At 39.1% G+C, this 15,405-nt stretch overlaps 1 protein-coding gene across 1 annotated transcript in view; it reads right to left on the reverse strand.

Annotated features, from left to right (window-relative positions):
• Brinp1 (bone morphogenic protein/retinoic acid inducible neural specific 1) overlaps positions 1 to 15,405 on the reverse strand; it is a 193,026-nt gene that overhangs the window by 71,675 nt on the left and 105,946 nt on the right. Inside the window, exon 3 of the mRNA NM_019967.2 lies at positions 8,171 to 8,361. Coding sequence (NP_064351.2) covers positions 8,171 to 8,361 — 191 coding nt within the window. The remainder of the gene's footprint in view (positions 1 to 8,170; positions 8,362 to 15,405) is intronic.

Below are 15,405 nucleotides of genomic sequence, written 5' to 3' on the forward strand. Positions count from 1 at the left end.
AAACAACCCAGAGATTCCACCTCACACCAGTTAGAATGGTTAGGATCAAAAATTCAGGTGACAGCAGATGCTGGCGAGGATGTGGAGAAAGAAGAACACTCTTCCATTGTTGGTGGGATTGCAAGCTGGTACAACCACTCTGGAAATCAGTCTGGCGTTTCCTCAGAAAACTGGACATAGTACTACTGGAGGATCCCGAAATACCTCTCCTGGGCATATATCCAGATGTTCCAACTGATAAGAAGGACACATGCTCCACTATGTTCATAGCAGCCTCATTTATAATAGCCAGAAGCTGGAAAGAACCCAGATGCCCCTCAACAGAGGAATAGATACAAAAAATGTGGTACATTTACACAATGGAGTACTACTCAGCTATTAAAAAGAATGAATTTATGAAATTCCTAGGCAAATGGTTGGACCTGGAGGGCATTACCCTGAGTGAGGTAACCCAATCACAAAAGAACTCAAATGATATGTACTCACTGATAAGTGGATATTAGCCCAGAAACTTAGACTACCCAAGACATAAGTTACAATTTGCAAAACAGATGAAACTCAAGAAGAACGAAGACCAAAGTGTAGACACTTTGCCCCTTCTTAGAATTGGGAACAAAACACCCATGGAAGGAGTTACAGAGACAAAGTTTGGAGGTGAGACAAAAGGATGGACCATGTAAAGACTGCCATATCCAGGGATCCATCCCATAATCAGCCTCCAAACTCTGACACCATTGCATACACTAGCAAGATTTTGCTGAAAGGACCCTGATAAAGCTGTCTCTTGTGAGACTATGCCGGGGCCTAGCAAACACAGAAGTGGATGCTCACATTCAGCTATTGGATTGATCACAGGGCTCCCAATGGAGAAGCTAGAGAAAGTACCCAAGGAGCTAAAGGGATCTGCAACCTTTGTGGAACAACATTATGTGGAACAACATTATGAACTAACCAGTACCCCGGAGCTCTTGACTCTAGCTGCATATGTATCAAAAGATGGCCTAGTAGGCCATCAGTGGAAAGAGAGGCCCATTGCACTTGCAAACTTCATATGCCCCAGTACAGGGGAACTTCAGGGCCAAAAAGTGGGAGTGGGGGGGGAGGGGAGTGAGGAGGGAAGGGTATGGGGGACTTTTGTTATAGCATTGGAAATGTGAATGAGGAAAATACCTAATTTTAAAAAAAAGTGTAGCTTGTAGGAACTTCAGGGGAGAAAAGTGATGTAATTCTATTTCAATTAAAAACATATTTATATTTTTTAAGGAAAGAAAAATAAAAAGTGGAAATAGTGTGAAAAAAAAGAAAAAATATTAAGAAAAAAATTAAAAAAGAATGAGCCTGCCTTGGCTGGAACTAGTTTACATCTGTTTAGATACTTCATGTGTGAAATAATGATACAAGTTGCATTTACTTCCATCACAGGAAATACTTGTATGCTACATGGCATTGCACAACCATTGTATTACTATGAATTATAAGGATTTGATAATTTCAGATACACAAAATATACTTGTTACCATTATATATAATAAATAAAATAAAATATTTAGAGATCACAATCTCACAGTTCATTCCGAGGCATAAAACCTGATATGTAGGCCAACTGGAAAGCTTTTAGAATACTGATGACTTTTTGAGTTGAATGAACAAAGGACAGAAATTTACTTTCAAGAGGAGTGTGCTCCCCACCCCCCAACTGTTTAACTTTTGAAATCTTACCCAGCTTTCTAGGACATTGCTAATGCCAGTTCCACTTGTCAGCCCTGTATCTGGCATTCCGAGTACATCTCTAAGAAGTAGGTAGGTATGCCTCTAAAACCATGCCATCAACCTAAGAGAAGGAATCATTTGCCTTCCATTCCCTCAGGTTGAACATTCAGCTCAGGTCCACTGTCTGCTGGGCATACCCCTGTTTGAGTATTTGTGGGGGGGGGGGGGTTGAGACTTTTTATATACATATATTTTAACTTCAAACAGGTTATTCCATTTATGCTTTATTTTCAGGACTTACATTGAAAAAAATCATACTTTAACCATTTAAAAAGACAGGGAATCAGTTTGTTTCTATCTGCCCACAACAAGTTAATAATCAAAGTGTTGTCCACCCATTGCAAATGTTTGGAGTCATGGCAGCTAAATAATGTCATGGGATTTGGGATATAATAGATACTGTTTTGCTAATTTGTCACAATGACAAAAGATTAGGACACTGAGCTATGCTATAGAACTACACAAGAATATTTAGCATTGCCAGGCATGGTGGCACACGCCTTTAATACCAGCACTCGGGAGGCAGAGGCAGGCGGATTTCTGAGTTCGAGGCCAGCCTGGTCTACAGAGTGAATTCCAGGACAGCCAGGGCTATACAGAGAAATCCTGTCTCGAAAGAGAGAGAGAGAGAGAGAGAGAGAGAGAGAGAGAGAGAGAGAGAGAGAGAGAGAGAGAGAGAGAGAGAGAGAGAAAAGAATATTTAGCATAAAAAGGTAGCACTTTTCATAAGCAGTAGGCTTCTTGCTACTTTGTTGACATGATGCTATTTTAAATATGCTTCATTAAGTCAAATGTATTATTAAATTGATTTCCATCACTTTTCTGTTTCCTTTTTAAAATGTAGCCTTTAGAAGTGTATCTGGTTCATAGTAACCCTTGAAAAGTTAGTTAGGATAGGACTGGGCTATAGCTCAGTTAGTGAAGTATGTGCTCAGCTTATCCAAAGCCCTGAGTTTTAAACCCAGCCATTATTTCCCTAAAGGACGTTTTGTGTGTGTGTGTCGGTGTGTTTGTTTGGTTTTTAACTACAGAAAAGGATGAAAGCATAAAAAGAAAGAAGAGAGGAAAAGGAGAGGTGACAGCAAGAAGAGGGAAAGGGGACAGAGAGAGATAAAATATGAGATGTTGGGTGAATTAGTTGGTTAGTAGTGGTTAACATCTCAGGCCTGGGAACTAGACTAGCCAGATATAAACTAGTTAATACGTAGAGAGAATTTAAAATAGGTTACAGTGCTTACGCTTGGGATTATATACTCTTTCTACTATCCAGAGAGGGCTGTAGGAAAAAGCAGCTTAAGATCATTTTCAGGTTCCAGATGAAGCACTAGGGCAGTGGGACATGCAGACTGAAAGGCAGACCAGTGTGTAAAACCTCTGGGATTTTGTTTGTTTGTTTGTTTGTTTGTCTGGTTGGTTGGTGTTTGTTTGTTTGTTTGTTTCAAGACAGGGTTTCTTTGTGTACCCCTGGCTTTCCTGGAACTCACTCTGTAGACCAGGCTGGCCTTAAATTCAGAAATCCGGCTAACTCTGCCTCCCAAGTGCTGGATTAAAGGTGTGCGCCACCACTGCCCAGCTGTAACACCTCTGTAGATAACAAAGACCCCAAGTCCTGAGAACCTGGTCTGTCTAGTTTTGCATACATTCATCAAGTAATACATGCTCCACTTTACTTCTGTATTAAATATCACTGCTTTACAAAATAAACCCCACTTTCCATGGCTGCCAACAATGTTCCTCTGCCTAACGCAGCCCTCTTTCTCTCTGTTTACTGCTCTGCTCTGTAAAATGAACCCCCTTTTCCTCACTCTGCTTTTCTGTCCTGGATAACATTTATTCATTTCTCTTCGTCTGATAAGATCGTCCCTTGGAATCTGTCTTTCTGCCTCTCATTCCTCACCTTATCTGGGTGATAATGCTTTCTAAGTATTCCCACAACTCCATTTCAATTCTGCAATACACTACTTATCCTGTCCTTTGTTCTTCAGGGATTCCTAAGCTAACATCCTGTCCCTTGCTCTAGAGCAGAAATACTGTGAGGTCAGGGCGCTTGAAAAGTTACTCCTACTTAGCACATGTAAGCATGAATTGTGTACTTAGTAAATAATGATATGATTGTATACACAGAAATAAATGTAGAAGCATGCCAACTCTACAGTACTTATTTATTCACCTATCTTCCTGAGCAGCTAGATTGAAATATCCCACAAAAAGGTATTCCAAGTACATCATGAGGTGCCATGTACTTTGACTGAATTCTGAACAGCTTATAAGTGTGCATTTTCTCATAAATCCCCCATTGCCTTTGGACAACAGGAAATGCTACTACTCTCGTTGAGCCTGAAAATTTCTAGCTTAGAGATGACTTTACATCCAGATGCACTTTGAGAGTCAGGGACAGTGGGTGGTGGAGAGAGTAAATGTGAATCGCCCAATTCATCTTTCTAATGTTCTCAATGCTTCTCCTAGGGTCCAACAAAGAGCAGATGTTCACTTATCATTTGACAGGTAAATGGATGGGCAGAGGATGAATGCGTGGACAGATGATTGGATAAATGAATGCATCAATAGATGGGTAGAGAAGTCTATCATAAGTGAATGCTAGGAGTTAAGGCAATGAGGCAGTGGAAATAAATATTCCACATGTCAGCTTCGGCTCTCAGAGAGGCCTATGGAACAGAAGGTGAAACAAGCCGGTTCCCTCTGGACTGAGAGCTGGCAGAAGCAAGCCTTAGATCAAGAGGGGTTAATGGACTTCTTGCTGCATTATTAAGGCTTAATTTTGTGTATATTAAGAGAATGTGCTGTTTGGAGCTACATTCCCACTTGGGCATTTCTGCAAATTGCCTCTTCACCCCACACACGCCTTTCCTCAGTCTTCGAGTTTCTCCAGCATCTTGTCTTACTCCCTGAAGCACTTTTCCTTGGAGGAACAAAGCAAGACTCTAACTCCAGCTCACAGAAGATGGAGAGAGTTGGGAGCTGGCTATTGTACTTTTTGAGTCAATGGAAAATACAGCTCTGTGGAAGGTACTGAGGAACCAAAACTTGGGATGCTATGATATCCTTTCTCTAGAAACATTATGATGTTATTATCAGCCATCATCTCAGCCAAAACAATGTTTTCTGATATGCAATGTGGGGCATACCAAGTTCCCTCACAAGAACAGGTAAGTGAACAAGGAAAGAGAATGAGCACTCATACTTATAATAAGGTATGAATGTAGTGCACACATTTCTGTACAAGCAAAAGCTCTCATATAAGCCTATCTGAATATATGTACATATGTGAGACTGTGCACATATCCATACACAGGGGCAATCACTCATAGCTAAGGTTGGGAGGAGCACATGCATGCCTCTTAAACAGGTAGGCACATACTCCAAGCATGACTGCTAGGTTAATCAGCCATATCTCACAGATACCTACTCTACAAAATGTTTTCTTTAACCCCAAAACACACTTTCAAAGGGAGTACAGAAAATTACTACATGTAATTCCAGACACAGAATTTCTCCCTAAACTCCTTTCCACCAGATCATTCTTATCAAGAGGTTTTGTGAATTTAACAGTTTTTCATAAAACTTTAAAGAAACTCTTAAGTTGCTGGACCTTCCTGAGCTCGATTGTGGGCTTCCCACACCCTGTCCTTAGTCTTTCATTTCCCTAAAGAGCTGAGTAAATGCACTTCTTGTCCTGTATTCCACAGTTCAAGGCTCATCTTTTGTTATTTAATTATGCCCTTAGGAACTTACTTGACACCTCAAAAGGTTTATCAAAGCATTTCTTCTCTGTGAATACAGTGTTCCCAGGAAGAAAAAAAAACCTATAATAAATAATGTTTTCTACACTTCTTCCTGTAGAGATTGGGAAACTGATATCCTGGCAGGAACGTGAGTTTCTGAATACCTCCCACTCTTCTACTGAGTGACAGGATATGGCTTTAATCATGGATTCCCTGAGTTCTTTAGTTCCATTAAATAATAACAGCGATGATAGCGACAACAATAGCAAGATTTGTGAGTGACAGTGTGCTCAGTATTTTCTTCCTTTTAGCCACATGCCAGTGTTTGCTATACATATTAAAAGAAAGCTATTATTATGACAAGGTATACAAGAGGAGACCAAGGCACAAAGAATGAAGTAACTTCTAAGATGACGAAAAGTGTCCAACAGAACTAGAAAGCAACTAGGCTCATTCTAGATCCTATTCTTTTCCTTAGAATCTCTTCCCTCCTGGTGCAGTAGGAAGCCTTTAAGAAATATTTTTTCAAGTGACGATATGTGAAGGACATCGCACGGTTTCGAACATATAGTATTTGATCCATGTTAAATGTCTTCCTCTTAGCTGCCCTGCCCCTCCTTAGTGAAGCCTGAGTGAACATTCAGAGACTGCTGTCCAACATTGGATTTCAATTTAGTGCTTTGCATATTTTAAAGTATTGTGTTGTAAAAACAGGAGAGGAACAAGGCTCTGTGAATAATTTACCACCTTGTCTCGAAGAAATTAAAAATATATTTCATGGAGAAAGAAAAGTCTTTGGTTACTTGGAATTTCCAGGGACTGAGACCAAAGCTGGGCTTTTAAAGGAAGAGTTGTGCATCCCCTATATTTTCCCTGTGAAAAAGGAACTGAGAGTCATTTAAAGGAAAGGATATAAGTGGATGCCATGTTCTGTAGAAATCACCTCATATTCTTTTTACAAATGGGAATGATTTTTTACTAATAATGCCACATTGAAAGTCCTTCTTAATTTACTATCAGCTTAATAAGAAGTAAAGATAAATGCTGACCAGTTGGTTGCTGTGGAGGAGAGATACTTTTATGAGTCGCCAAGTGGTTAAACATACAACTGATATGCAATTTTATAAATATTGAAGGTTTCATGATCAGGAAATCTTGAATTTTGAACTTAGCTGTGTCACTTATTAGTTGTATCCCCTCTGGGGTCTGACTTTATTATTTATAAAGTAAAAGTAAGTATTGGATTTTAACTTGCAGTTCGGAAAAATACAGCCAATATAAAATGACCACACAGCAGCAATCCTCATTAATTAGTGACTAAAGTGATTCTAGCTGTGAATGAATTTATTCAGCCAGCATCCCTACCCCAAGTCATCAAATTACTGATTTTCTGATCATCAAAATGCATATAAAGGATCTGGGGGGCATGGTCCAGTAAGTAAACTTCTTGCTCTGCAGCATGAGGACGTGTGTTTGGATGCCCAGAACCTATGTAAATAGGTGGCCATAAGAGTATATGCCTATAACCTGAGGAGTGCTGGGCAGCTTGAGACAGAAGAGTTCCTGAGGGTTTACTAGCCAACCACTCCAAGTCAGTAAGCTTCAAGTTCAACAAGAGAGGTCTTTCATAATACAGAAAACAACTGGAGCTTATGTCATTCATATGAACTTGCATGTATGTGTATTTGCACACATGCTCACACACTAGAACATAGCCATGTTCACACATAGTGTATATTCAGTCTGAAAATTACTGACGTCTCCCTTTATTATGACTCTGTAATGAATTAAAGTGCTCCTGCTTCCTTGAGGTAAGTATGAAATGTTCCAAAGGAGAAGACGCATGTTGTAATAACACTTCAATCTGTCCAACAGGTTGATTTATTTTCCCTAGCTTGGTCCATAACCACGTGCATCATCTCATCAGCTCTATACAGGTGCTGAAACACTAAAGATTTTCAGAAAGAACAGTGAACTTAGTTACTGAAGAAATAAAAAGGAAAAAAAAACCCTTAGTGCTTAAGGGATGTCAAATGATGCATTCAGGCAGGATACCATAACTCAAGTGCCCCAGTTTACACCAGTTCCCATTGTTCCTGTGGTCTTTTCCTTGGCTTCAATCTACTCCCTTTACTCATTCTCTCAGAGATGGATTGCCCTAGAAGGGAATATGGGTAAGGCTGAGTAGAGCAAAGCAATTGGCCTACTTTCCTGTTAACCTCTTCCAAGCCCATATAATATGCACATGATAGTCCACTTACATAAAGCTAACCTCAAAAATCCCCCTCTTAATGTTGACTGAAACAAAAAAATTCCCTAAATTCACATGACATTTATTTTCCCAAAATTAGATCCCATTCCAGAAGAATGATGGCAATGATAACGTGAAGCATTTCTTTAAAAATTTCAAAAAATATTTCGTTCCAATAATTCATATTTCTGAGTTAATATTCCAAAATTAGACTTTATGTAGATGTGGATCATCTCTTCTGACATGATCTCAGCAGCCAAGACATTTGGCATCTATGGAAATGCATGCTTTTGAGAGAGATATAATGGAACTGAGACTAATATGTCTTGGCTCTCAGAGCATCTCATACTCCTGTCATCCTGGAAACAAAAATGATGGAATCATGGTTCAGTAGCTGCTGACCTACCTCCCAATGTAGCAGAGATGAGCAGGTGGGTGCCGTACTTTTTGATGATGGTATCAATGAACTGCTGAGTGGTGGGTCTCCTGCCAAGCAGACGGATGCTCCTTTGAAACTCCGGCATGAGGGGCACTGGGTGACGGACCAGGTCTCTCCTTTCTATGGCTGTGTTCCTCACCTTCCAACGGGCAAACTCCCTGCACAGGAGAGACGAGCAACATTCCTCAGGTTACATCTGTAACTGCCAGCTAAAGACCACAATTCATCGCATTTAGTCACCTCTTCTAGAGGAGAGACTACCTATACTTAGTTTATTATTGTTGTTATTATTATCATCATCATCATCATCATTATTATTATTACTATTATTTTCAGAATACATCTCACTATGTAGTCAGACTAGGCTGGAATTCCCCTTATAACCCTGGTTGGTTTTGAGCTCAGGATGGTCTTGGCTCCGCCTCTCAAGTACTGGTATAACAACTGTGTCCTCAGCTCTATAACTTCTTATATCTGATTTAGAATTTTCAACTCCATATAGTTCATAAGTATTTACTGAGAATTACTGTGGTCCCTGGGATACTTAATCAGAGCAACAACCAGGCCCTTGAGTTTCTTGCTAAACATCAAGAACACAAAAGTCAGGGGTCATTTATTTTTTTACTAAGTTTTTAATGGAAAGACTGAGTTAAATGAAAGAATAATAAAGAGATACAAATAATAAATGATGATTGTGATGATGATTTCCATGAATTATAGTTAACAAGAGTAAACACTCCATTCTTTTCTAAATATCACACCAGTTCTGGATCACTATTTATTTCTGATTCCTTTTGTAGGAACAAGATCCCCAATCGACTTGCTTGCCCCTCACTCTCTCTAGACTGTGAATGTATTACACATATAGAAAATTCTTAGTTAATCCCAGATTTACACTTTAACCACCTCAGTTGTGTTCTTCATGAAAGGATTTAGTATAAGCCTGAAAGAAGGAATGAACAAGTGAATGGGTGAAAGTAAGTAAGGGAATCAGGAAGAGAGATAGCAAGGGAATCTAGTAGAGAAACAAACAAAGGCCAGAACCTGGGCACAAAGCTACCTGAGACTCAAGACTTTTCACCAAGTAAATGTTTGTCCCAGAGCTCATTTTACTACCATACTTTAATGGCAGTTCACATAATTAACACTTTTAAGAAGGAACAAGGCAATTCTCTGAAAACCACTGAGGAAAAGTATAAATAACTCTCGTCAGTTAATATAAAGATGATTGGAACAAAGAAGCATTGACTTCAGAGCTGCTCATATTGGTGAATCTACTACAAATTCTGTGCTACAACACTCGACAAAATATACGTTTCCTCTGTACATCACTGCACATCTACAAAAGCCAATGGACAGTATTTATTTTTGACTGTTGGTTTGAGGATTCTATGAAAGATACTGTGACAAAGACTGGAAATCATGGGGCATTAATCTAATGTTTAACATTGTTATTTCTTTAACTTTATCTCCTTAATACTTCCTATATACACACATGTAATCACTACAGATGCATTTGTAGGAAACATGCAAACTAAGACAAGAGTCGAGGCTTAGTAGTATTTGGCTCAGGTTGCTTCTGCTCTAATAGCACCTTTCATTCCTACCAATAACGCAGCTTCCCTGGAGTGACCACTACATTGACCTGCCTTGTTTACATACTCTGGATCCCTTGAGATAAATACAATAGTCAGAGGGGACGGTAAAGTCAGCCCAGATAAATGAGGAGAACCAACGTTTATTGAAAGTTATCTTTCCCCCCATTCACTTTTAGAGAATGGAAGAAGAAAATCTGATAGATGAAGACAGGGCCACGGGGTAAAAGAAAAGTGAAAATCATTAGAATCGTGCTGGAATATGCTCAAGGAATGTGCTGGTGTTATCTGACCTTTGACCCACAGAAACTTGAGTTCAGAAAAAAAGGTTCAGTACCAGGATTCATCTGTGAATCCAAACAGCTATGATAAACATCAGGATAAGGAAGCATTTTCTATGATTGTAAAACAGTTCAAATTTCAAGGCATTATAAGATAGGATAAATGTATATGTCAGTCAATCAAGTACAATCAATAAGACTGTAAAGGGTACCTATAATCATAACATAGTGCCTATGCTGAGGAAGCTACCCAGGAAGGAAGAGCATTTCCATATTGCTGTAAATTAAGTTACACAGGATGTATAAGGAAGGATATGAGTATTTCATGACTGAGGAAAGGTTCTGAGAGGAAGTCATGTGCATATTCAAGTTTTGAAGATTGAATGTAGTGTTGACTACAGTTTAAAGCACTGTCCATGTGCATAAGAGGACAGCAACGCAGTCTGTGATTATTAAAGTTAGAATTTAGTATTGGAGTACCAAAGTAGAAGGTGAGGAATACAGGAGTGGCATGAAGAGAGGATACAGGAAGGTAACAAGGCAGGTTGAGGGAGGTGTGTAGAAAGCCAACAAAGAAGTAAGGGAGTAATTTGCATTGTAATCCCAGTGAGTCCTGCACTCGGCAGCATTGCCTCTTCTAATGCATATCAAGTAATGTAATACTGCTTCATGAGAAAATTATAAAATCCCAGGATATCTTCTTCACCTTCATTTCTTCTTTCCTTATTACCACACTGTGAGATTTCGATGGGCTGAGCCATGTTATGAAGTTAGCCAGAAGGTAACTGAAGCTTTGTGAGATACCCACCCAGTTTGATAACACACAGTAAGATAACACTGTTTATGTCACTAAATTGTGAGAAACCTACAACTCAACTATTGATGATCAATAGGAGGTAAGGTGAGTCACCAAATATGTCTGTTAAAAGTAACTTTCTTCAGAAGCTCAAAAATTAGACATCCAGTAAATACACATTGCCTATGAACATGTATTTCAGAATCTAGGCATACATTGTCCATGAGCATATTCATGTGGGTTGCATTTTCATATGAGCTTTCCTATACTAGTATTTATCTATATACAAGATTAAGTTAACTTGCAGAGGGTCACTTGGCCCATTTGTTGTAGCAAGCTGCTAATGTAAATACACTGACCATCTTCTAATGTAAATAGGCAAAGAACATATAAAGAACCAACATAGAGACAGAGGAGTAATGCCAGCCACAGTGAACAACAACAAAGCCAAGATTAATTTATTCTTTATCAAAATTCACAGTCATTGGAAAACTCACTGGGTATATATCTAGAGACCGCTATAATTGTTGCTTTTGAAGAAAGTGGAAGAGAATCCCACTTCTAGTCCCCAGCTGATCTCTCATGACCTAGGTGCAAGACTTGTTATAAGTAAAGGTACATGGAATCAAAACTATGTCTCAGGTCAATTTTAAAAGCTTGGATATGGAACTGGAAGGGTGGTTCAGCTGTCAAGAGAGCTTACTTCCCTTTCAGAGGACCAGAATTTGGTTCTTGTACTTATTAGCAGCTTACAATGGCCTGTAACTCTAACTAGAGGGGTCTTTGATGCCTGTGGTCTGCATGGGCATCAACATTCATATACTTACACACATTTGTGTGCACGCATGCATGTGCACACACACACATAATTATAACCAATAAAATACAAATCTAGAAAGGAAGGAAGGAAGGAAGGAAGGAAGGAAGGGAGGGAGGGAGGGAGGGAGGGGAAAGGAACGGGAGGGGAGGGGAGGAGAGGGGAGGAAGGAAGGAAAGAAAACAGCAATTATCTTTATGTCTGGGATGTGTGGTCAGAACCATGAACAGCACACTTGGTCCTATGGTGTTGGGGGGGGGTGTATGGTTGCTGAGTAAAGTTTACAAGCTGTGCTCTGCTTTTCTAGTTACAGTTTTAATAAAACAAAGGAAAGTAACCCTAGAATAGTCCATTGACAGGGAGAGTAGGAAAGTAGGGGGTCCAAGAATTCTGTGCAAATTGAAATTTGCATGAAATGATATTTGACCAGACAAAGATGGAGGAAGGAATTTCAGAAAGCATAACTTGCTTTTGTAAAAATAAAAGATATTGAGAATGGATGGATTATATGAAAGGAGAAGAGGATGTGAGCACATATAAAAGATAAGAGCAAAAGCAGATATATAGTATCATTACATGACTTCTGTAGTATGGGTATTTTAATGTCTTGTCCCTGGGTCCCTAATGAGACTATAGCCTTCCCAAAGCAGGGCTGGGAAACACTTGCTTCCTAATTAATACACTGTAACTATCAGAACTCCGTGTGTGTGTGTGTGTGTGTGTGTGTGTGTGTGAAACTGCTGTTAATGGTTGATAATTTCAGACTACATGGTATGTTCGGTATGAGTGTGTGTGCCATGTGTACACAGTCCTGCATGTGTGCTTGTGCGTATGTAATGTAGAGGGTACTGTCAGGTGTATTTTACAGTCATCCTGCACCGTAATTTTGATTCAGTGCCTCTTTCTGAATTGGTAGCTGACGGATCTAGGTAAAATAGTGGGCTAGCAAGCTCTGGAGATCCACCTGATCTACCCTGCCACTCAGTACTGAGATAACAGATGCAAACCTGCATACTTTGTTTATAATTGACAACTGAAGATCTAAATCCAGGACTTCATACTTTTAACGACAAACACTTTCTCCTTGATCCATTCTTCCTACTCTATAAACATTTTTATTTTAAAAATAAAGTTTCACTTAGTGTGTACTTGAGCATGCCTGCCTGTGCATGGAGGACAATTTGAATGAATGAGTTCTTTTCTTTATCCTAAGTTAATCCTGGAAGTTAATAAGAAGTGAATAAAATTGATTTTAATAAAGACTTAATTTAGCACAGCTTATATTCTTGTAAGAAAAGATACATATCAAAGAAACCAACATGAAGAGGGTAGAAATGTCCAGACAAACAATGAAAAGGGTGTTTGGAAGTTCCAGATTGTGGCAAAGCTATTTTGAAGGAAAGAAAAGCGAACCCATGGAGCCACCTGGTGGTGGAAGAATGACCTCCAATGAAAGAACAGTGGGTGCAAAGATCCTGAGGTAAGACTAGGTCTGTCTTTTGGAGACGAACATCAAGGATGGAGCAGAGATGAGAAGGAGTAAGACAAAAGACAATGACAGAAAAGCCGACTGACAACATCAACATTTGGGATTGTAAGATTACAGATCTTGAGAGACTCAAGCTTTGGTAAAAAAAGAAAAAAAGAAAAAGAAAAAGAAAACAAATGTTAAACTGGAACTAGACTCTACACAGGCTAGGCAAATACCCTATCACTGAGCTATATTCTAGTCCTTATTATAAATTGTAAGGTATATAAAAAGCTAAAAAAAATATTTTTGAGCCAATCAAATCCGACTATGACTGGAGGAAAGTAGTTTGGGAGCTGTTTTCTGGAAAGGAACAGCTTTTAAGTTCATTGAGCATCTTAGACAACCACTCAGTTCCATTCTTGTGCTCTGGAACAGACATAGGCAATATGTAAACAAGTAAGTATGGCTTATTATAATAAAATAATATTTACCAAAAGCAAGTGGCAGGCAGATTATGCCATGGAGAGTGTATACCCTTCTTTTGAATGCTTCATTTTGATTCCATTCATAGAAGAAATCAAATTCAATTTGCCTAATTCATGGATTGGAAATGGACTGTCAAGTACCTTAAGTTATAAACCCAAGTAGAGAGGAAGGAAAAGATTAGAATGACTTAGTCAAAGTCTGAGCTCATGACTCCAGGTGCTGGTGACTTCCCATGTACCATGCCATGTGAGAACAAATAAGATAAACTGAAATGAAGCAAGGAAGAAATGTTGCCTGTGTGCTCTGCTGGCCCAGGAACAATTTCATGTAAGTGCTCAGTGAATTGAGCACAACATAAAATAAATCTTTCCTTCTGAGCCCACAGAGCAAGCAAATCCCCCTGGAGGAGAAGGAAGAACCTACCATGACACAGGATCTGCAGAGTATGCTCATGCCCAATTAAGCATCTCAGCGGGGTGGGTGAACCAATTAGACTGAGATTTAAAAAAGGATCCTAGATGGAAGGCATGAAAATTCTACTTTCAAGACCCATACCATTAGGAGGGCTGAAAGCAGGAGAGAGAATGATGACAAGGACAGGGCTTGGAGGAATAATAGAGCCTCAGGTGCAGAATGTAAGGAGAGGCTGAAAGGAAACTGTAATACCAAGACTTTCTTTTTAGTATAAACACTGGGTTCATAGGGGAAAAACCCATCTTCTTTAATAACCCTCTGCTTTTGTACACACACGCACATGCACACTCACACACACAAACTTCAAAACTACATTCACCAATTCTTTGGATATACGTTGCACTGAAGTGGAAGAAATGGTTATAAGAGACGCAGGGATCAGGCTCTGTACAGTAACAGAGATTTTTCCCCCCCCTCCCATTTTCTTGCTGCATTTACTTGATGCATAAACCTTATTAAGGTAGATCACTTTCAGCCTAGGGGTTGATGGTAGAAGTTCTGGGCTTTGCAAGCTGACACCTACTGTTGACAGACTAGAAAACGTAAATGATATCTTAGATGGATGCATGTCAAATTGTCCTAAGTCATAAAGCAGAGAGCCTGCTGAAGGCAGCCCTCAATAAAATGCTAATGTAACGTTAGCTCAATATCACCATTGCTGCTGGGATTATCTAATAGGCCCCAGTAGCTAGTTGAATGGGTAGATGGTGGATGGAAAGAGAAGAAATTATAATTTTTATCCTAAAGTTACTCAGATACAGAACTTTGGAGAAAGACAAGGTTTTATAATGGTAAAATATATTAAAAACAGTAAGTCTGACAATAGAAATTATTTTCTTCAGGTCTATTTCCTAATGTGTACAATGACAAAACCACATGAGTCCATAAATTGTCTCATAAAAAGTCAACCAGGGCGTCAGTGGTTAAGAGCACTTTTGCTGGTCATGTAGAGTATCCAGGTCCAGTTTCCAGTGCTCACATGAGGCTCATAACCATTTAAAACTCCTGTTTCAGAGAATTTGATGCCTCAGTTTGGCCTCCATGGGCACCAGGCATACATATTTTACATAGACATACATATAGATAAAACAAACACAAAATAAAAATAAATAACTCTTTAAAAAAAACTCAATGTAATAACATTGGAAGACATATTGTAAAATTGAAAGACTATAAAAAGACAGTAGGCATCTGCAGATATTATTTATTGTCATTCTCATAAGAAATAATGTCATGGTTCTTTTGCTTCTTTGTCTGAGAAATGAAATGAAAAACAGGTTCT

Source organism: Mus musculus, chromosome 4, assembly GCF_000001635.26.
Source record: "Mus musculus strain C57BL/6J chromosome 4, GRCm38.p6 C57BL/6J".
Taxonomy (NCBI): Eukaryota; Metazoa; Chordata; class Mammalia; order Rodentia; family Muridae; genus Mus; species Mus musculus.